This window comes from Talpa europaea, assembly GCF_964194135.1.
Source record: "Talpa europaea genome assembly, contig: HAP1_SCAFFOLD_93, whole genome shotgun sequence".
Taxonomy (NCBI): Eukaryota; Metazoa; Chordata; class Mammalia; order Eulipotyphla; family Talpidae; genus Talpa; species Talpa europaea.
The window spans coordinates 105210-127291 of record NW_028168025.1 but is presented as its reverse complement, the minus strand read 5'-3'; the positions used below and the strand labels follow the sequence as shown (position 1 = coordinate 127291).

The following is a 22082-nucleotide window of genomic DNA, read 5'->3' as shown; positions in this document are numbered from 1 at the left end:
GTGAGCTCCGCAGACCCCTCTGAGCCTCGCCCACCCTGGGCCGAGCAGGGCCAGTGGGGGGGGCACGTGGGACAAGCCCTGCTCTGCTCATACAAGGCCCCATTGTGCCCGGAAGCCGTGCCACCCGGCCAGGGGAACAAGCACAAAGGGCCTTTGTGCTGACCGTCCCCACCTGAAGAGCAGCACCCGGCTCACACCTGATAGCGGGGCAGCCCTTGCTCACCTTTGCCTGAGCAGCTCCTGCAGCAGGATGGACCAGGGAAGCTGGGGCGGGTGGGGCCGCAGGTGCTGGCGTCTCCCTGCCCTCCCCAGATGGCCACAGTGGCCCTCCCAGGCACCTGGACGCTAGGAGGAGAGGAGCTGTGCATTCTCGTGGGAGCAGGACGCGGCCGGGCTGGCCCTCCACCCCCATGGCCCGAGCCTTTGCGCACGGGGGCTCTTGGGGTCACGTCTCGCAGGCACCCTACTTCACGGCCGCCTCCAGTGGAGGGCTCTTTTTGGAACAGGAGACTTGGAGACACCCCACTGAAAGGTGCACACATGCCGTTACCCCAGCAGCGGGGGAGGCTGCTGGAGCTTGGGGCAGTTCCAGGGGTGGCTGATCTGGGGAACCAATTAGATTTGGGGAACCTTATAGGCAGAGCCAGTGTCTGCCCTCGAGCTCCCACCACAGGTGGGGAAGATATAATTATGCAAGAAGGACTGATGATTGGACCGCAGAGGGATTGATTAATAATTTATGTGTCACAAAACTGGGAACCAGAAGTTAAAACAAACAGCCGGAGCAGGATAAACATTTGCAACACATGCACTAGAATAGGGTCTTCAATATGTAAAGAGCGCTGAAAAATAAATAAGGAAAAAAACACAAGCCTTGATGGCTGACTTCCGGGCACCCCATGGTCTACTCAGTGACCGGTGGTTGTGCAGTCCACCCTGGCCGCGGGCCCCTGCCCCGTCGGCACACCTCCACCTCCACCTCCTGAGCAGTGGCTGGGCTGCTCTGCCCTCCTGCTGCAGAGCTGCTGGTGTCCTCGCGGGGTCTGCATAGGTCACGGTCTGTTCCCTTCCACAGACGGGGCTTCCACGCCGCGCCCCAAGCCCCCCGCTGCACTCCGGGGCTGGAGCGTGGCCAGCCCACTTTTCCCTGCACATCCTTCCCGGGCAGCTGGAGGCCCAGGCCGGAGGGAGCGCTGCCTGCCGGGGCCCTGCTGACCTGGGCTCGGGGCGGGGGCCCCAGAGGGGCTGGCTGGGCTCGCGGCCGGTGGCCGGCCTCCCAGCTGCGCGCCCGGCCGGCCTGGACAGGGGCCTCTGGGACTGGCTGTCCGCGGCCTGGATTCCCGGGGCGCCGCGGCGGCCCTGACCTTTGCGCTCGCGCCGCGAGCCGGGCCCCGCGGGGCTGGGGGGGGCGCTCGCCCTCCCGGGGCGCGTCCAGCTGCGGTGCCCGTCGCGGCCGGCGGGGGCGCTGCGGGGCGGGGCGGGGCGGGGGCGGGGCTCCGGCTGGCGCCCGCGCATGCGCCCTGCAGCCCGGCCATGGCGGCGCCCGCGGGGGCCGCTGAGGCGGCGGAAGGCGGCGGGCGCGGGGCTCGGGGCGCCGCCCTCGCCGGGGCGCAGTCCCGCGGCCGGCCCGGCCCGCCTCCGCGCGGGCACCTTCTGGCTGACCAGGATCGCGCTCCTGAGGGCCCTCGCTTTCGTTTACTGTGAGTCCGCGGGGGCCGGCGCCCCCACTCAGCGCGCCCCCCGCGCCGCGCCCCGCCCCCGGGCCCCCCGCGCCTGGACCCCCCGCGCCCGCGTCCCGCCCCCCGACCCCCCCCGCCCCCGGCCCCCCGCGCCTGGACCCCCCGCGCCGCGCCCCGCCCCCCGACCCCCCCGCCCCCGGGCCCCCCGCGCCTGGACCCCCCGCGCCCGCGTCCCGCCCCCCGACCCCCCCGCCCCCGGCCCCCCGCGCCTGGACCCCCCGCGCCGCGCCCCGCCCCCCGACCCCCCCGCCCCCGGGCCCCCGCGCCTGGACCCCCCGCGCCCGGACCCCCCGCGCCCGCGTCCCGCCCCCCGACCCCCCCCGCCCCCGGGCCCCCCGCGCCTGGACCCCCCGCGCCCGCGTCCCGCCCCCCGACCCCCCCGCCCCCGGGCCCCCCGCGCCTGGACCCCCCGCGCCGCGCCCCGCCCCCCGACCCCCCCGCCCCCGGGCCCCCCGCGCCTGGACCCCCCGCGCCCGCGTCCCGCCCCCCGACCCCCCCGCCCCCGGCCCCCCGCGCCTGGACCCCCCGCGCCGCGCCCCGCCCCCCGACCCCCCCCGCCCCCGGGCCCCCGCGCCTGGACCCCCCGCGCCCGGACCCCCCGCGCCCGCGTCCCGCCCCCGGGCCCCCCGCGCCTGGACCCCCCGCGCCCGCGTCCCGCCCCCCGACCCCCCCGCCCCCGGGCCCCCGCGCCTGGACCCCCCGCGCCCGGACCCCCCGCGCCCGCGTCCCGCCCCCCGACCCCCCCCGCCCCCGGCCCCCCGCGCCTGGACCCCCCGCCCCCGGGCCCCCGCGCCTGGACCCCCGCGCCCGGACCCCCCGCGTCCGCGTCCCGCCCCCCGCCCCCCCCGCCCCCGGACCCCCCGCCCCCGGGACCCCCGCCCCCGGGACCCCCGCCCCCGGGACCCCCGCCCCTGGACTCCCGCCCGCAGCCCCCGGGCCGGGCCCAGCCTGTCCCGCCGCCCGGGCCGGGACTGGGGTCTGGGCCCGGGCGGGGCGGGCGTCTGGGGTCGCGCGGGGCCCCGGCCGCGCGGGGCCTGCGGGGTGTCCGCGGGGTGTCCGCGGGCTACGCCTGCGAGGCCTTTGCCTTGGCGGGTCTCCCCAGCCGGCGCTTCCTGTGCGGTCGGTCGGGGCGCTCGCGGCTTCGTGGCTTGGGGTCACGGGTTCGCTTGGTTCGCGCCGTCCGCCCGCGGAGGCCCTGCGCCTGGCCGGTGGCGGGGCCGGTGGCCGCCCGGGGCCTGGCCCGGCCTTGGTGCTTTTCTCCGCTTCCCTCCGGCTCTCGAGTTCGGTGATTTCTGCTCTTTTTAAACTTTTTAAATTTTTTCCTGGTGCCTTTTTTTTTTTGAGATCTATTTATGCACCCAGGAGCTGGGGTGCAGGCCAGGGGTGTGGGGGAGAGGGGACCCGCCAGAGCCAGAGCGGGGCAGAACAGGAGGAGTGACCGAGGCGCGGCCGAGGGGCAGCGGGGCAGGAGAGGCCGGGCCGTGGGCTGGGGCTGGACCTCGGGCTGCAGGGGCTGCGGACAGCTTCGCAGCGGGGTGCTTAACCCCTTGGGCCCCCAGGGAGGCCCCCCTGCTGCTTTTATGTGTAATTTGGTCCTTTTTTCCAGAGTTTTTAGAGTAAAGGTTTAGATTTGAGTTCCTAACATGATCTTGTGTTTTCCTGAGGGCCGCTTCAGCCGCACCCCACAAGTTTTGATACGTTGTGGTTCTTTAATTTTTATTCCATTAAAGATACCTGGTGGGGCCTTCCCAGTGGCGCAGCAGGTCGAGCACCCCGCTGTGAGGCTGCTCCATCCCCGGCGGCGAGGGTCCCACGTGGCGCGCAGACCCCCCGCCGCCCGCCGCCCCCCGCAGCATGGGCTTGGTCAGTCTGCTGCTCTGCTCCCCGCTCTGGCTCTGGCGGATCCGCTCAACCTCGTGCGCCGCTGGCCTGTCCTCTGTTTAAATCCATGTGGTTTTTAGAAGGAAATGGTTTAATCTCCAGAGACCCGGGTATTTCCAAATTACACCCTGTTGCCAATTTCTAAGTTACTTTTCGCGCGGGGAGCTGATTCTGCGGTGGGACTTCTCTGCTCGCTGACACGTGCGCCTGGCTCCAGCGGGCTGTGTCTCAGTGAATGGTCCGTGTGTACTTGACAGTCACGTGTGCTTCGCGTTAGGCAGTGTCCTCGAGCTGTCCGAGCGTCCTCTCTTGCTTTCTTGTGACAATCACGAGTGTCAGGTGAGCCGGGTTGATGCGCACATCTAAACCCACATGCGTCTGACCGTTGGACCCGTGTATACACGTGTGCGGTCTGAAGGCGCGGTGGGTACACCTGAGCTTGCTGTTAGGTGCGTGCACATTCGGGCGGCTGTGTCCACGCGTCATGCCCTCGTCACCACAGTGCCGGGCCCTGTGCCCGCACCCGCTGCCCCCGGCAGTGCGTTGTGGCCCGGCTGTCTCTCTGCTCTTGCCGTGAGACTGTCTTCATGTCAGGTGCGGATTTCTCGTGGAGGGCATAGACTTGGGTCCTGCTGTGTTGTTCTGTTCTGCATGAGTGAGCCCTTTCCGTCTGCGTGCCTGTGTCCCGCTCACTCTGCTTTTCACCTGCTATGAACACGCAGATCCTGGTTTTGCTTTGGGCCGTGGACATGTTCCCCAAAGCTCCAGACAGCAGCTGTGAACCAAGAGCCGGTCTCAGCCCTGCTGGGATGCGTTTCCACTCGCTTTACAAGTGCATGTTGTGTGGCTTTGGGCAAAGCGTGGGCAGTGTTGCGGGACCCTGCTGTCCCTGACTGTGTTTCCCGGGCGCGTCCATGGGTGTCCCCAGCCTGGCTGTGGGCCCCCTCCCCGCCTCTCCTCCCCCGGGGCTCGGCGCGGGCCGTCGGGAGCCAGCGTGGCCCGGTGCAGCTCACCTGCGCGCAGCAGTCGGTGCGCTGTGCGTGGAGGGGCGGGAGGGTTGCCCCCGGCTCGGTGGCCTGTCCTTGTGACTCACACACACGGCAGAGGCATGTCTGTGCTGTGCACACAGCGTGCATGTGTGTGGAGATGCGGCTCACACGGGAGCCCACTAGCCTTGCTGTCCCCCGAGGCGCCAGACATAATCAGACCGGACCCGTGTCCCAGCCCCGCCTGCTCACCAGCCTGTCCCCTTGTCCGCAGTTGTGGCCTTCCTGGTGGCCTTCCAGCAGAACAAGCCGCTGATCGGGGACCGCGGGCTGCTGCCCTGCGCCGCCTACCTGCGGAGCCTGCGGGTGCACTTCGGGGGCACCTGGGCTGCCCTGAGCCACGCCCCCACCTTGCTCTGGCTGCTGGACTGGTCGCACATGGACACCAACCTGGACGCCCTCGCGCTGCTGGGCCTGGGCATCTCCTCCTTTGTCCTGGTCACCGGCTGTGCCAACATGGTCCTCATGGGCACCCTCTGGGTCCTCTACACCTCGCTGGTCAACGTGGGGCAGATCTGGTGAGCAGCAGGGACGGCAGGTCGCTGCCCTCAGGGGTCAGCCCTGCGGGCGGTGAGAGGGCCGCTGCCCGCCCGAGGCGCGGGGCCCTGTAGGGGAGGGACCCCTAAAACTCCTGCCGGCCTCCCTGGGCATGGCCCTGCCTGCTGCGCAGGGCTCGGATCAAGGGCCTGACTGTGTCCTGAGTGTCGTGGCCCCCCGCAGGAGGGGCTGTGGGCGGCTGGTGCGGGGGCCTGGGCCTGCGGGGGCACGGACTCCAGCACACACTGACCCGGTGGGCCGGGCTGGGGGTGGGGCGGGGCAGGTTCCCAACTCGTGTGTCCATGAAGGGTGATAGCTTTGGGGTGTCCTGGGAGAGGAAAGGGGTTTTCTTTTCTGGCTCCCCAGTGAGAGTCCCACACGATCTGCCCCTTCGTGTCCGTCCTCGGCGTGGGGCGGCGTCTGTCGGGGCAGGCTGCCCAGAGGGTGGGCGCGGGGAGAATGTCTCTCAAGTGTGGCCAGCGGCGCCCCGCGGGGACAGGAAGCCTGCTCAGAGGAGGCCCCGGGAAGGTGCTCCTGCGCAGGGGGGGGGGGGGGGGCTGCCGGCGCCTCTAGCCCCACCCGGGAGCGGGACCTGGTCAGAAGCGGCGGGCAGGCCGCCCTCGTTCCGAGAGGCCAGGGAGCCAGGAAGGGGGCTCTGCCCGCTGGGTGAGGGGCTTATGCTTCCTGTGGCGAGGCCTGGCAGGCTTGTCTTGGGGGTGTGAGGCCGTGTGGGGTGCCTGGAAGTGGGGGGGCCCTAGCAAGCCTCGCTGCAGTCGCTGCTCACCTGCGGGGGGCGGGCGGGGGGGTTGCCAGCACCCTCACATCACGTGGGCACCGCTCAGCCCAACGACCACCCCCAAGGGCCTGGTCTGGAGGGGCCTGGGGCGCAGGCACCTGAGTAGGGGTGCCAGTGTGGGGGCGCTGGCTCGGCTGTGCAGGCGGGAGCGACCCATGGGGGCGGGGCTGCCCGCTGGCCCCACTCCTGGCCAGTAAGGTCGGTATTGGGGATATGGGGCCCCTTGCCAGGCCTGGGGTGGCTTCTTGTCAGGTGGGCAGCACCGACCCTCAGGGGGACCCCGACCCAGGTCCCGTCCAGCCCCACGTGGCCTGGTGCGCCCGGCCCCCCACGCCTGTCCCTGGGCCCGACGAGGCGCAGGCTGCCCGGGCTCGGGGTACCCTCAGTGGGGCCGCCCGAGGCCTCCTGGCCAGGGCCTCCCCACCACGCCTGACTGCTGGCCGAGGCCCCTGCCCACTGTGGCCGCGCCGGGGAGGACGCAGGCTGCTGGCCCCGCCGCGGGGCCGTCTCCCGCCCTGGCGGCACCGAGCACGTCAGTCGGTGACGTGCGCGTCTGTCCCCGAGGGCTGGAGACGCCCGGCGGCCGCCCAGGACCCCCGGCCTCGCCCCTGGCGCCCTCCCCAGGAGAGGGTCGGCCGGTGCGCCTCGCTGCCCGAGGAGAAGGGCTGATCTGCAGAAGCTTAGGCTGCGGTGGGGCTTCCCGCCCCTGATGCGGGAAGAGGCTCAGCTTCAACCCCCCCCCCCAGGGGCCGGCCTGTGCTGCCCCCCACCTGCTGCCCGTTTTGGCCTCGTGGTCTGGCATGGCAGGCCAGGAGGGGGCCCGTGCCCCCTGCCCCCCGCCCCCCGGGCCCTCAGGCATAGCCCAGCGCATGAGGAGCTCCAGCCGGGGCCCGGGGCAGCGGCTGCGGGGGGAGGCTGTGGGGAGAAGGGCGCCTGCCCCTGGGCCCAGTCCCCTCAGGTCATGCCCCGGGAGAGCGCCCGCCCGCCGTGGGGCCGTGTCCCCCCAGCCACGGCAGCTGCGGCGCCCGCGGTGGCCCGGGGTCCTGAGGGTCTGGCCAGGGGAGCTGCTGGCGGGCCCGCGAGATGCCTCCCCCTCTGTTTTCCAGGTACTCTTTCGGTAAGTGGCACGGAAGACGCCGCCCCCGCGCGTCCCGCACCCTCGCCGCCTGCTCGCACGGCGTCGCCTGGCCTTGTCAGCTGCCCTCCCCCCGGAGTCCTCGCCAGGCCACGGGCGGCGGGGCCCACTTGTCCTCCCGCCCGTCGCGGTGTCCCTCGGTCCCTGCGGGAGTCAGCTGCCCCCCCAGAGGAGGCCCCGCTGCACTGCCCTGGCAGGGTGCCCAGAGACCACAAGTCGCCAAGCCCAGGTCCTCATCCTGTGGGTGAGCGCCGGTGACAGCCCTCGGGGTGGGCTCCCGGGAACAGGGCTGCAAGGCCAGGGAAGCCTGGATGAAGCTGGCCCGCTCATGGGCCCCCCGGAAGATGTGGGGGAGCAGAGGGCAGGCTCGGGGTGAAGGACATTCTGCGTGCCCAGGACAAGTGGCGCCCGCACCCGGCACCCACCTCCGGGAGAGGCTATGTAGGGCTGTCCCTCACGCTGCCCGGCCCCTGCCCGCCCCCGGGCGCTCCCTGGGCGGCTGGCCTCCGGGCAGGCCGTGTGTGTGTGTGTGTGTGTGTGTGCTTCCGTGTGCCCTGCATGTGTGTGGGCGTGTGTGCTTCCGTGTGCCCTGCACGCGTGTGTGTGCATGGCAGGGCACCTACCTGGGCGGTTGATGGAGCCCCGGCCGGTGCTGACGGTGCTGACGTGAGGCCGAGGTGCTCCCGAGAGGGTCCAGAACCCGCAGTGCCCGCGCCACCTCTGAGGGGGCACAGGGCCTGGGGCCGTCTCCTCGGGCCCCGCCCGCCCTGCGGTGCTTCGCCCACACGCACGGATGGGGGGGGCCCTTCCTGGGCGGTGTCCGGGACAGGGCGCAGGGCCTCCCCAGTGTCGCCGCGGGCCGCTTGTGGTGCTGGGGTTCAGGGGGGCCTGTGTGGAGGAGCAAGAGGCCCCGTCGTGGCCCACGCGGCTGGGGCGGGAGCCACAGAGGAGGGACGCCCGGGCCGGCCCTCAGGCTCGCGGGCGCGGTGCGGAGCCGGGCGGATGTGGACGGGCCCTCCCGTCTGGTCTGTCCGGTCCATCCGCAGACCCGAGGGCCGGGAGGAAGCCAAGGCAGGGCGCGGGGCCAGGCTCCGCATGGACACCTGAGGGTGAGCTGCGCTGAGGCCCTGCCAGGGGTGGCACAGCCTTTGTGGTGGACACTCTTGGCGGCGGGGCCTCCGCCTCTACCCTGCATGGCCTTGGGTCGGCCCTGCTGGTCACCTGCGCAGGCCTCTCCCCCGCGCCTGGCCTGGGGTTCCCTGTGACCACCCTTCTCTGCCTCAGGTTGCGCTTTGGAAAGGGTGGCAGGGGTTTACTGGCCCTGTTGGTCCATGCCCTGGTCATGCCCTGGTCAGTGGAGGCCTCTCGGCCAGGGTCTGTCCCCCGCGACCATAGAGGGGTCTCCAAGTGGGGCCCTTCCAGACTCACTCCAGGGCCGCGGGTCGCCCCAGGGAGAGAGACCACACCAGGCCACTTCTTGGGTTTTCCTTGGGGCGGGTCTGCAGGGCTCCGCCCTCTCAGGTGCGGCCTCCGGGCTGGCCCCTGGGCCGAGCCTTCTAGAATGGTGGTGGCTCTCCCCCAGGGCTGGGGCAGCCGCTGCCAGGAGGAGCAGGGCCCCCCGGCCCCGCACATGCTGCAGGGTAGGAGTTGGGGGTGCTGCAGGCTCGGTCTTGGATGATAGGGACGTCTCTCCTGTATCCTCAGACTCTTCCTTCCCCTCACCACCTCGGTACCGCTGTCACAGATGTGGTCTTCGTTAAATCGAGGTTTTGCCTTTATGTCATTACTGAAGCTTTGTTGCCTAGCGAGCCGATAGCGGGTAGTAATGCCTTTCACTGTTTGCTTTTCCTGGAGTTCGCAGTTGCTTCTGTTGTGGTTTCCTTTATGCGTTCATCTGTGATCTGGCTCAGATTTGTTCCAGACTCACCAGCATGACTGCTGGGCCCCTCCTACTGCTTTGCACAGACCTGAGCGCATTAGATCACCTGTCAGCTCCTTCTCTGGAGCTCGCCTTCACCGCCCAGAGTGGGCATGTCTCAGGCCTCTGGATTTTGAGATTGTGGTGTGGAGTAACTCCTGGCCAGGTCTGCTGCCCCTCGCTGACTGGTGGTCAGGGTCCACCAGTGGGCCCTTGTTTGTGCGGGGACACGCCTCCACCGCCTCTTCCCCAAGGGTGTGCAGTATTTCCAGACCATATTTATGCCTTTTTCTTGGTGGTCTTGATGTAAAGACAGCTAAAAGTGGGTGCTGTCCATCTGCCTGGTGCTAGCAGCAGCCTGGCCGCATCCTGTGGCCCCACGTGGCTCCGCCGGCCCGGTGAGCCCATCCTCACCACGGGCAGCCCGTGGCCAGAGCGGGGCTGCTGGCCCATCAGACCACCGCGGCTGGTCAGACCTCAGAATCTGGCGTGTGTCCTGAGCCTCCTGGCTCTGGGGCTGCCTTGTCGGGTACGACAGGACACGGCCAGCCTGACCTTTGCCAACACAAGGAACAGGGGGGCATTGTTGGCCTCACCCCGGGGAGCAGCTGTGTGCCAGTTTCTTTTGTAAATGCTTTGATATTTTAAGTCAGAAATTTCAAACGGGGAAGCCTTGCTTTGTTGCTGTTACAATAGCAGCCCTTGTCTGCCCGCTGAATGGCGGCACAGAGACCCGTGGCCCCAGTGCTGCACAGGCCCCCCCCCACCAGTGTGCTCGCTCTGGGGGCGGCCCTTGCGCCCCTCTGCTGGCAGCCCTGCAGCCCGGCTGCTCCCAGCGGGGTTTGGCTGCGAGAATGCCAGGCGCAGGCTGGTGAGCAGGCAGGCCGGGCCCTCGCCGGGCGTGCGTGGGTGCCGTGGACCGCTCTGCCAGGGGCTGCGCACCCCTTGGGGTGGGCACTCCCCGCCCCCCGCCAGCTTCTCCCGAGTGGGGCCTGTCTGTCTGTCCGTGGTCCACACCTGCCCTGCTGCCACCAGGTGTCCACCCCACGTGGGCCGGGCGAGGCCAGGGCCGCTGTCCCCGCAGTGGGAGGCCAGGGGGGCATGCACCGCCGTGTGTGGCCCACCATGCCAGCCTCCTCGCGCGCCTCGGGCAGCAGAGCGGGCCGAGCCCGGTGGCAGGTGGCCCAGCACAGCCAGGGGCCCGGGGAGCTGTGCCGGCCGTCCCCAGGGCCGCATGGCCTCGGGAGCCCCCACCACGCGGTGGAGGAGCCGCACGTGGTGCAAGCGACTGACCCCCAGCTGCCACAGCCACCGCTGGACCTGCTGTCGCTGGTCGTTCCGCCTCTGCTGCCCAGCGCCCCCGGGTGCGCTCCCGCCCCCCTGCCCGGGCCGGCCTGCTCAGCCAGGTCTGGGTCTCCCGCTGGAAGAGCTGCCGCCCAGCGGCTGGGTCCCCGCCCTGGCCAGGCCCGGCCGCTCAGGCCTCCATCGGGGCGAGGGCTGTTCGTCTGTCTGCACCCGTGTCCGAGGCGGTGGAAGTGGCCAGCAAAGCGGAGGGGCCGTGCCGTGCGCCCCGCAAGGCCATCACAAGGCGCACACTCAGCTCCCGGACCGCGCCCCGGAGCCCTGTGTGCTGCCGCCTGCTCGCCGCGGACACGCCAGGGCCCTGCTCCCCGTGCCCTGCCAGCGGGCGGCCCTGCGGCCCGGGGGCCCCTGCTGGGCGTCCCTCCCGGAAGCTTTGGGGTCTCATTGGTGCCTTTCTGCACACGGGCGCTTGCCAGTGTTCCCCGCCCTGCCCTCCGCCCCACGGCCCTCCCCCGCCGCCCGCTGCCCGGCCCCTCCTGGCCCCTCCTCGCGCTCGCCGGCCGCCTGCTCTCGGGTCTGCTGTGCTCGAGCGGGACGTCCACTCGGCCCTTTCATCTCCCTGTCCCGGACTCTGGCTCTTGCTGCCTCGGGGGTGCGCTGGGGCCCTGGGGGGTGCGGCGGGCTTGGCCAGGGCTCGTGGGGCCAGGTGGGTGGCCAGCAGGGAAGTTCTGGGCCCCGCCTGCGCCTCGTGGTGGGCACCTGCCTGGGTCAGCGGCCGCGGGGCTCCTGGTGCCGTGACCAGTGTGGGCAGCAGACCTGTGGGGCTTGTCTGCCCCTGCGTGGGCACCGCCGGGCGGGGAGGCTGCAGGCTGGAGCGCCCTCCTGGGCCTGGGGCCATTGGCAGGGGGCGGGGCTCCGCAGGAGTGAGGGGCGCCAGGGGATGCTCGCGCGAGTGGCGAGGGCGGGGGCTCCGCAGGAGTGACGGGCGCAGGGCCCGCTCCTCCCATTAGCAGCGCACTAATGGGTTTCCTGCTCCCCGCGGACGGGCTGTCACTTTGAAGGGCCTGCACGTGCTGTTAATCGCTCCTCCCTGGTAACGGGGCCCTGGGGGCTGCACGGCGTCTGCTTCCAGGGCGGCCCTGCGTGTCCACCTGCGACCCAGCATCCAGGCAGCCTTATGCTGGCCAGTGGTGGCCCTGCAGACTGCCCTGGACTCCGGGCGCCTGGGCCCCACCTCACTCCTCTAGCGAGAGCCGGCCAGGCTGGGAGGGGCCCGGGTCCTGAGGCAGGTCGTGGCCCAGAATCCTGGCCTGGGGGCACAGGGCCAAGGGGCCCCGGGGGAGGAGGCCCTCCGCCACACGGCCCGATGCGGGGCCGCCCCAGTGGTCCTCCTGCTTGGGCAGTGTCGCAGCCGTGCCCGGACGCGGACCCTGGCCTGGGGTGTTCTCCCCGCATTGTCCCCGGCGCTGCTGCTGGCGTCTTGCCTCTGCAGGCCCTGCCTGCTGGCCCGACCTGTGGGCACCGCCCCGCGTGGCCCCATGGCCGGAAGCACCGCCCGTGTCTGTGGTCGTGGGGTGAGGGTGCACAGGGGCCGCGGCGGCCCTAGCCCAGTGACGCCAGCACCGCCCCCAGGGCCTCGGGGCTGCCCCCTCGGCCAGCCAGAGACTCACAGGCATTGGCAAGTGAGGGGGGCCGGTGACCACACCCCTGCAGGAAGCTGTGGGGCTCGGTGGGCCGGGCTGGCCGGCGTGTCTGCGCTCGTCCTGGGCGGCTGTTTCTCCCCAGAGGCCGCCGGTTTGTCCACAGAGCGGGCCCACAGGCGCCCTGGGACATGGCGTCCCGCTCTGGTGGCCAGCCCTGCTGCGGCTCGGCTTTCGAGGTCCCCGGCGGGGTCAGAGGGCGCAGGGTGGCGCCTAGTGTGCTCCCGCCGCCCTCCCCACCCGCGGCTGCTCTGGCTGGCGTCGCGCAGGCCACGCGCCGAATCCCGCAGGCCGCGTCTGCGAGCAGGTGCCGCGGCCGCCCCCACGGAGCCGGGATGCCCTTCCCAGGAAGGAGGGCTATTCACGGGCAGCGCCCCCCACCCCCTAGGTCCCCTAGGGCGGGCTCCACACTCACCGGCTGTGGCCCGCCAGGGGCCACTTCGCGGCCGGTGGACAGCACCGGGGCCTCCCAGCAGGCGAGCGGCCCAGGCCTGCCGGGCCTCCTGGACCTGCCCGAGGCTGTGTGGAGCTCCCCAGCCTGTCCCAACCTGCGTCTCCCAAGGAGCGATTGGGACCCGGCATCAGAAATCCAGGCGTGAGTGAACGCCCCCCCGTTTCATGAGGAGAATTTCAAATTCCAAAACTCCCCAGCACCTGCAGGAGGAGACCAGGCCATGGGCCGCGCCCCACCTCCGCGCTGGGCGCCCCGCCCTCGGACCTGCTCCTCGGAGCCCTGCGGGGCGTCCCCGGCCCCAGAACGGGCGAAGGGTCAGGCTCCTGCAGGGCCAGGCAGCGCCCTCTGCCCCAGGCAGGGGTCAGCTCCACCCTGGCCCCGCACAGCCTCCTGCCCCCCGGCGGCGGCTGCCGTCACCCTGTGTCTCCTTCCAGGGTGGGAGTCCCAGCTCCTGGAGACGGGGTTCCTGGGGATCTTCCTCTGCCCACTCTGGACGCTGTCCCGGCTGCCCCGGGGGACCCCCACGTCCCGGATCGTCCTGTGGGGCTTCCGCTGGCTCATTTTCAGGATCATGCTCGGAGCGGTAGGTGCCAGTCCCCGCGCCCCACCCCACCCCTCGGGCGGTCCCCAGGGCTGCACCTCCCAGAGCCCCCCGCCCTGCAGGCCTCTCCCCCAGCACTGGGCCGTGGCCTGCTCCCCCACCCATCTCTGCCCCACGGAAGCGGCCCCACCATGTCTCGAGCATCGCCTGGGCCTGGAACTCTAATGGCGCCACCCCTCCTGGCAGGCTCCTGGGGGCCGGCGCCCCGACCCCACCCCCGCTCCTGGGGGCTGGGGCCCGGCTGGTGTGGCCCGGGCCAGCGCGGGGCTGCGTCCAGGTGCAGGGGTCACCCTTCGGGTGGGGCGCAGACGCCAGTGGGCCGGACTCATGCATGCCCCCTGCAGCTCGTGGCTGCCCCCTCCTGGCCCTGCGAGCACAGAACCCCGACGTGCCCCAGGATGCCTCAGAGCCTCCTGGGGGGCAGGTGGGACGCGGAGGGCAGACTGGTGCCGGGTGAGGGCGGTGGTGGCTGCTGGTGGACTACCCGCTGGCCAGCAAGGAGGCCCAGGAGGCCGGCCGTGGGGAGGGGGCCCGGTGCTCCACCTGGTGCTGGACGAACCCCCGGTCTGGACCTGGGGCCCAGGGGGCCTGCCGGTGCCTGGCCAGCGCGTCCCCACGGAGGAGGGCGGCGGCGGGGACAGCCTGCCCGGAGTGCCAAGCAGGAGCCCGGGGGCTGTCTCACAGGGTGACCCCTCGACCACCTGGCTGGCTGCTGGGGGCGGGCTGAGCAGAGGTGCCAGTGCGGGGGCCGCGGCCAGGCAGGGCTCCCAGCTCCCCGCCCGCCAAGGTGGCGGAGCTGGGTGGGAGGCTGGAGGGGCCAGCGGCAGAGACAGGCGCGGCAGCAGCTGCCCCGGCTGCCCGGCCTCGGCCTGGCACGGGCATGCGGGGGCTTGGCGCGGCCGGGAAAGCGAGCCCGGCGGGTGGCCCCGCAGTCGGCACCCTGGGCGGGGCCCTCCCCGCCCCTCCCGGAGCCCGGCCGCCCTGGGCAGCCCTGGGCAGCCCGACACCCGACCCTGCCCCACTCTCCCTGGACCCCAGTCCCGCGCGGCGGGGGCCGGGCTGCCCGGCAGTGCCGAGTCCGTGCCCCGAGCAGGGGCGCAGCCCCGGGTGGCAGGTGCCAGGGGCTCGGGGCGTTGTGGGGGGGTGCGGGCGGGCGGGAAGGAGCCGTAGGCCCCGCCCCCGCCGCGAACCCCCTCCCCAGTGCCCGGAGCCGCGGGTGCGGACGCGTGCGCCGGAGGCGCCCCACAGGCCGGGCGGCCACTCTGCTGGCCTGTCTGCTGCTTCTCAGAATTAATTTTGGGCTGAAAACGGCTCAAAGACGCCTTTGTTTCTGTGACACTTACTCCGGGAGAAAAAAATCCATGGAAAATGTGACATCTCGCTGTAGGGACGCCGCGTAGACGGAGGAATATAATTATCTCCGCTCCCAAAAGGAGGTTTCAGATTTTTAAGTGGCTCCTATCAGCTTGGAACTTGAATGACATTTTAATTGTTTTGTTTTTTTTCTTCTTTGCCTGCTTTGAATCTCCAGAGAGCTCTCGCGGGGGCGGGGCGCGGCGGGCTCCCGGTGCCCACTCCCGGTGCCCGGCCCTGGGGGCGGCCGCACGGGGACGCCGCGTCCATGCGGCCCGCCGGGCACTGGAGATCTGCGTGCGCCAAGGAGGCGCCGCTCCAAGTGCCCCCTCCCGCGAGGCCCTCAGTGGCTCCCCTGGCCCAGGGCAGGGCACGGAGCAGAAGGGGCCCTCGAAACTCATCTCCTCAGGAGCCGGCGGCATCAGGGCCAGAGAGCCACGCCGCATCCCGGGCGCCTCTTGGCTGACCCCCACCCCCACCGACATCCCTCCGCCCACCCTGGGGCTCCGTGTTCCGGGCACGGCCATGACCCACCTCCTGAACGGTCCTTCTGCCCCGCGCCAGCACCTCCTGTGCCCCGGGGCCTCCCCTCCCCCGCGGGCCAGCTCTGCGCATCCCACAGCGCCCGCCGCACCCAAACACAGCGTCGCGGCTGCGCGTGTCGGGCGTGGCCCACGGCCAGGTCAGCTGGCCTTAGCGAGACGGGTCCTCCGGGTCGACGAGGGGTGGCGGGGGTGGGCAGGTGGACCCTGACCTAAGGAAGGCCGGCTCACCAGCCCCTCCACTGCCCACTTAGGGTGCCCGTGGGCCTGGGCGCAGGGGCCACTCCGGCCTGAGCTCCGGGGCCATGTGCCCCGCGGAGCGCGGCGGTGGGCTGTTTTGGGCACTGGGGGAGCAGAGTGCACTGCGGTGGCACCGCCCCCAGGGCCAGGCTGGCGGCGAGCACAGCGGAGCCGGGCGCCTCCCCCCCTAGTCTCAGAAACCCGGCAGCCCTGTGCTGGGGCTCAGCTGCGGCCTGTCTCGGCAGGGCCTGATCAAGATCCGGGGGGACCAGTGCTGGCGGGACCTGACCTGCATGGACTTCCACTACGAGGTGAGGCCACTTCCAGGCCTGTCCTGAGAGCCCGGCACAGGCCTGCTGTGCGCCACAGCTCAGTGTTTCAGACACCCTGGGGGCGAGGTTGCAGGGACGGCAGAGCCGCCCGTCCTGCTGGGCTGACAGGTGGGCACTGGCCCTGCGGTTGTGGGTCCAGTGCTCGAGTCTGCCTGTGGCGCCGGGTGCCTGGGCGGGGCTCCCGGGGATGGGGATCCCCAGGGGTGGGGTGGAGTTCGGGTGGAGTGCCGGGGTCGGGGCTCCCTGGGACGGAGTGGGGTTCCAGGGGGCTGCCCTAGAGGCCGAGGTCCTGCTGCCGCCGCTCAGGTTGCCTGCCCCGCAGACGCAGCCGGTGCCCAACCCCGCGGCCTACTTCCTGCATCGCTCCCCTTGGTGGTTCCACCGCTTCGAGACGCTCAGCAACCACTTCCTGGAGCTGGTGGTGCCCTTCTTCCTCCTCCTGGGGCGGCGCCTGTGCGCGCTGCACGGGGCCCTGCAGCTGCTCTTCCAGGTGGGCCGAGCCGTGCCCGGAAGGGGCCGGGCCTCCGAAGGGCCCCGCCCTCCACGCCCAGTGGCCAGCCAGCTGGCGCGAGTCAGGGGCCCCTCCTGGTCCCCGCCCTCACTGCATGGGGGCCTAGTCCTGGGCTCCCGCCAGAGCAGGGGCCACACCTGACCGGTCCCTAGGACGGGGCCCCTGCGGGGCAGGCCGGGCCATTGGCTTTACAAGGCCCTGCCCCCACTTCCTCCCATGCGGCCCCTGGGAGCCAGGCCAGCCCACAGCCGCTCGACACGGCCGGGGGGGGGGGGGGGGGGGCCTGCAGCACGAGCGCCCCAACTTCTGGTCTCTGTGGAGCCGGCTGGCCCCCTGGCGGGTCCTCCACCCCGCAAGCTTCCCCAAAGCACCACGGGCACCTCTGGGAGCACAGTCCGCTCGCGCCTGTCGGGTCTCCCCGTGGCCAGGGTGCTCCCCTGGCCGGACAGCAGCAGCGGGCCGGGCGGCCGGGCAGACAGCGCCGGCCTCGGGCACCACCTTGGGAAGCTCCCGGGCAGGGGTGGGCAGCGACACCGCCCCGCACGCGCCCTCTGCTCCGAGGCCCTGGTCCGGCCGCGCCCTTCCCTCCCGTGACCCTGGGGCTGGGCCTCCGCTGCACACACGGGCCTGCCGGGGGTCGTCCCCGGGGCTTCTCCGGCCCCGCAGCCCTGTGGCCGCGAGGACGCCCTCGGCCGGCCCCCACCGGCACCGGGCGCGGGCTGCCGTGGGTGAAGCGCCCAGCACGGGGCGTGTGGCTGTTTGGCGTGAGCCAGGGCCTGGGGCCGAAGGTTCTGGGGTCTGTGGTGACTTTCAGCCCAAGTTAAAGCCACCGGGCCGGGCACCCGAAGCGGCGCCCCTGTGCCCGGGTCGGTGAGGGCCGAGGGGGGCGGCCGTTGCCGCCGCGGGGCCCTCCTGCCGCTCCGCTGGGGCCCTGTCCCTCCCGGGGCGCCTCGCCCCTGGGGCCAAGTGGCCTTTGCGGGCCTGGGCCGGGCGCTCCCCCTTTGGCGGCCGGGATCCCCCTCCCGGGCGCAGCGCTGGGCTCAGGCCCGCCCCCCTGCAGGCGGTGCTCGTGGTCAGCGGCAACCTGAGCTTCCTGAACTGGCTGACGGCCGTGCCCAGCCTCTCCTGCTTTGACGACGCCGCCCTGGGTGCCCTGTTTCCCGCCGGACCGGGCAGCCTCAAGGACCGAGTCCTGAAGATCCAGGAGGAGGAGGCGCGGGGAGTGCCCGGGCCCCGGTGGAGATACGGTGGGTGGTGGACGCCCGGGCGCTCGCGAGCCCGCGTCCTTGGGCCGGGCGGGGACAGGCGGGCGCGGTCGGTCGTCTGCGTCCCCACGGGGACCCCGTGTCCAGGTCCCAGGGAACGGAGACCTCGGGACAGGCCAGCAGGGGCCCGGCGTCCGCACCAACCCGGGGCTCTGGGAGGGGTGAGGGGGGCGCCTGGCGCGCTCACACGTGTCCCCCACCAGGCCGCGTGGCTCGGCGTGCGGTGCATGTGGCGCTGGGCGTCCTGGTGGCCTGGCTCAGCGTCCCCGTGGTCGCCAACCTGCTGAGCCCCCGGCAGGCGATGAACAGCTCCTTCGACGCGCTGCGCCTCGTCAACACCTACGGGGCCTTCGGGAGGTAGGTGCGCGGCCCTCCGTCCCGCCCGTCTGCGGGCGTCGGGGGCGCGCTGACCGCCTGCCCCCACCCCGCAGCGTGAGCAAGGAGCGCACCGAGGTGGTGCTGCAGGGCACGGCCAGCGCCAACGCCAGCGCGCCCGAGGCCGTGTGGGAGGACTACGAGTTCAAGTGCAAGCCCGGCGCCCTCGGGCGCAGGCCCTGCCTGGCCTCCCCCTACCACCACCGCCTGGACTGGCTCATGTGGCTCGCGGCCTTCCAGGTGGGCTGGCCGCCGGCGGGAGCTGGGTTGGGGGGCTGGCGGGAAGGGGCCGCCCTGGGGGCACTAGAAGCCCGGGGGCCCACGCGAGGGGCCACCACCTGCCCGCACCAGCCGGCATGCCCGCCAGGCCTCGGCTGCCCTCCGGTGACCCCACGGGCAGGGCCCACGCGGCCCCTGAGCACGGCCGGGGTGGGGGGGCGGCACCCCACCCCCAGCCGGGCCCGTGGGGCGCGGGGGTCCGAGAGCACAGCCCGCTGGGCCCGGCCCTGTGTCCAGGCCGCGGGCCGGCGGCTCAGGCGCCGCCCTCCCCAGACCTACGAGCACAACGAGTGGATGCTGCACCTGGCGGGCAAGCTGCTGGCCAACGACGCCCAGGCCACGGCCCTGCTGGCCCACAACCCCTTCTCGGGCAGAGCACCGCCCCGGTGAGCCCCCCCGCCCCCGCTCAGCGCTGCCTCCCCCACACCCAGGCGTCCACTCCGGGCCAGCGTCCCCCAGCTTGGCACCCGCGCGGGCCGACCGGCCTCTGCAGGCGGCCGGGGTCCTGGGGCTGCTGGGCACCGAAGGGTGCAGGGCCCAGGGTCCCCAGAGAGCACTGGCCCTGCCCGCCACCCTGGGAGGCCCACGCAGGGCGGCCTTGGGGTGACGCGCCCTCTCCCGCAGGTGGGTCCGCGGGGAGCACTTCAGGTACAAGTTCAGCCGCCCAGGGGGCCGGCACGCCGCGGAGGGCAAGTGGTGGATCCGCAAGAGGATGGGCCCCTACTTCCCCCCGCTGCAGCTGCGCGACCTCCAGGCCTTCTTCGCGGCGCGTGGGTGGCCGTCCCCGGGGCCCGGCGCGCAATAAAGTGGGGCCTGAGCAGCGTGTGTGCCTGGTCCCTGCCGCCAACCCCTGCCCGGCCCAGACCCCGCGCCCGCCCCGCGCGCACCATGGCCCACGCACGCACGCGCCCCGCGCCCGGCACGCACACACCCACCATGGCCCACACGCACACCCCCCGCGCCCGGCACGCACTCGCCACCTGCACACGCACACCCCCCGCCCCGGGCCCCGCCCTCTTCCCCGAGCCACCGCCTGGGGCAGGACATGGGCAAAGGCCTTGCCCCTCCTGTGTGGCCATGCCCCCAGCCTGCGGGCGCACAGCCCCGGCCCCCCCCCAGAAAGACACCCGGGGCCGGGCACGGCCACGGCCCGACCCCCGGGGCCCTGGCCACACCACAGAGGGGCCTGACGGGAGTGAGGAGGACCCTGCCCCCCAGGCCGAAGGGGCACAAGTGCCCTCTGTGTGGGCTCCCCACCGCCTGGGGCCGCCGGCCCAGGCGCCAACAGAGAGGCTGTGTTCCCGCCTGGCGAGCAGGACCCACGTCTGCCCGGACAGACGGGCCTCAGACGGACAGGCCGGAGCCGGCCGGTCTGCCCACAGCCGCCGCGGGAGCTCCGGCCCCGGCCTGGACAGCCTGTCCAGGCCCTGCTGACGGGTGGGGCCAGGAGAAGTGGCCACACAGCCCTTGCACCGCCACCCCCGCCCCCGGGGTGGCACCAGAGCCCGGCCCCTGGGACACCCTGGGCCGCCTCACACCCTGGATTGCCGGCCGGGAGCTCTGGGGGGTCCCCCACCTCCCGGGACCCCGAGACCGACAGACGCAGCTGGGGCTGCGGGAAGGGTGGGGGCAGAGGGCCCCGCTGGCCCATGCGCGTCCACGCTGCCCTCACGGTCCCGGGCCTGGGCCACCGGGGAGCCTCTGCAGGGGCCCCGCGCTCCACCTCTCGGCTTTCTGGCCTGTGGGCGCGGGCTGCACCCAGCGCCCTCCGGGTCACGCCCTTGGGACCGGCTCTGGCCAGCTCCAGGCCCGGGCCCTGCTCCCCCCACAGCAAGGCGGCGCCCCGGCCCGCCCCTCCCCGCCAGCCTTGTCCGCCTCCACCCCGTGCCCACCCACCTGGCCTCGCCCGCCCCGCGTTGCGCCCTGTGTGCCCTGTGGGGCTCCGGCGCCTCATCCCCAGGGGCCCTCTGGAAGCCGCTGGGGGCGCCTGTCCAGCGCCGGTGACCAGGACGGGAGACACGCGGCCGGCCCCTCAGACCCCAGGGGAGCCAGCGGGGGCCTGGGCGGACCCGTGCATCTCAGACAAGCGCAAACCGCTGACCTGGCGGCCCGGCTCAGGGTGAGCAGGAACCCCGACAGCCGGCGCGCAGGGGCTGGGGCTGCCGGGGGCCGCCATCCCAGAGGGCCACCGTCCACGTGCCCACGAGGGGCCGCCAGGCGTGTCCCGCAGCGGGGAGCCCGCCAGACGCCCACCCAACGACACCCCGGCCCGCCAGCCACCACAGCCCAGGGGCATCCCTGGCCGGGAGCTGACCCAAGGGGTGCAGCAGCCCCTCCTGTGTCCCGCCGCCCCTCAGCAGTGTGTCTCAGTGGACCCGCCTGCTCTGCTCCCCACTGCCTCTGGGAGTCCTCTCACCCCGCACCTCTGGCCAGGGCCATGTGCCCCGCAGTGGGGGCAGCGGTAGCCGGGACCCCAGGGCGCACACGCTACCCGCCACCCTCCTCCCGAGCTGGCGGGGGGGCGGCGCTCCTGGGTAGCGGCCCCCAGGGTCGGGGTGCAGAGCAGCTGCTCGGGCCGGCTCAGGAGTGGACAGCCTGACCGCTCAAGCAGAAGCGGGGCCAGTCCTTGCCCAGAGGCCAGCCCCCGGGGCCACCAGCAGCCCCAGCCCCAGTCAGGCCGCCACACTGGGCCCCAGTGAGGGGCTGCAGCCGAGGGCAGCTCTGGAGGCTTCGGCGCAGGTTGGGCAGCCGGTCGGGCCACGCTGCCTCTGGCCTCCGCTGCCCCATGAAGTCCAGGCCACGCCTGGGTGGCAGGAAGGGCTGGCAGAGCTCACACACTGCCTGCAGCCGCAGAGGGAGCCCGGGGGGGGCTCGGAGGGGCAGTGCCCTCTGCCAGCCTGGCCCCCGCAGGCAGCACCGCTCCCCCAGGCCCTGTCCACTCACTGGGCCAGGGCTCCTAGCAGGAGGCAGTCTCCGGGGCCTCGTCGAGCACCAGGGGCATGGACAGAGGTGGCAGCTCCAGGCCTGGCCACACAGCACCCCCACACCCCACTTCCCTGAGCCCCGGGCAGGGGCCCGCGGAGGGTGTCTGTCCCCGCCTTCCCGGTGGGCTCCCCAGGCAGGCGCGGGCAGGGCCACAGGGCAGGCCCTGCCCCACCCATGCAGGCTGGACCTCCCCAGCACTAGGACCAGCTGGATGGACAGGTCTTCCGGCCAGGGCGAGCAGGACCCCAGGGTGCAGCTTGCCCAGCAGCAGGCGAGGTGAAACCGGGGTGCCACCGCGGGTCAGCTGGCCTGTCACCTGTCGCGGGCACCACAGCTGCGCCGGGTCGGCCGGCTCAGGAAGACAAAGTGGCCAGTGTGGCCGCGATGCCAGGCTGGGCCGCCCGCTGCTGGCAGGGCCAGCGCCCCCGCGGGTCAGGGCCATCTGCCCAGACGTCCGGGCAGCCAGAGGTGGACACGGAGCCCGGCTGCCCAGCGGGCCCAGCCACGGCCGTAGAAGCAGCAGCCGGCCGGCCTCGAGCCGCAGGCCTCGCCTGCGGGCCAGTGGGGCGGGCAGGGCTCAGGCGGGACGTTCCACCGGGACCATCCGGCAAAGGGTCCTGGCGCCCTGGGGAGCCGAGGCGGCGGGCGCGCGCCTGCGCGTGGGCTCCTCGAGGCTCTGCCATCTGGGGGTCCGCAGCCTGCTCTGCGCCCCCCACGCGGGCAGCCGCGCAGGAGGGGGTCCCCGGCGAGGGCCGGGTAGGAGGACCGGCCGCCGCGCCCCCTCGCGGCCGCGCACGTCCACCCCCCCCCCCCGCCCCCCGCGCCAGGCCTGGCCCGCGAACCTCGCTCCACGCGGGAAGCGCCGGCCCCGCGGGCCAGGTCCCCCGGCCTCTCCCGCCTGACCCTCCGCGGGCGCGGGGCCCGGGGCGGAGGGGCCGGCTCGAGGGGCCCACGGCGTCCACTGGGCCGCGCGCGCCGGGCTCCGCCTGGTCCTCGTGGAATGTTTGAAGAAGCCCTTGGGGGGCCAGCGACGCCCGCCCGCACCCACCTCCAGCCGCTGTAGACCCCGCGCCCGCTGCCCCCCGAAGCTT

At 72.9% G+C, this 22082-nt stretch overlaps 1 protein-coding gene across 1 annotated transcript; it reads left to right on the top strand.

Moving 5' to 3' along the window:
- The first annotated feature begins 12987 nt into the window (after positions 1-12987).
- On the top strand, positions 12988-18823 carry LMF1 (lipase maturation factor 1). The gene is made up of 8 exons (XM_084259770.1): positions 12988-13091; positions 15490-15555; positions 15899-16066; positions 17148-17334; positions 17556-17709; positions 17784-17967; positions 18280-18392; positions 18631-18823. The coding sequence occupies exons 1-8, from the start codon at positions 13080-13082 to the stop codon at positions 18809-18811; spliced, it is 1065 nt and encodes a 354-aa protein (XP_084115896.1). The 5' UTR covers positions 12988-13079; the 3' UTR covers positions 18812-18823.
- Positions 18824-22082: the final 3259 nt, after the last annotated feature.

Coding starts and splice junctions, on each gene's coding strand:
- LMF1 (XM_084259770.1), top strand. Junction 15,556..15,898: donor GCATGGACTTCCACTACGAG/GTGAGGCCACTT, acceptor CCTGCCCCGCAG/ACGCAGCCGGTGCCCAACCC. Junction 17,335..17,555: donor CGGGCCCCGGTGGAGATACG/GTGGGTGGTGGA, acceptor GTCCCCCACCAG/GCCGCGTGGCTCGGCGTGCG.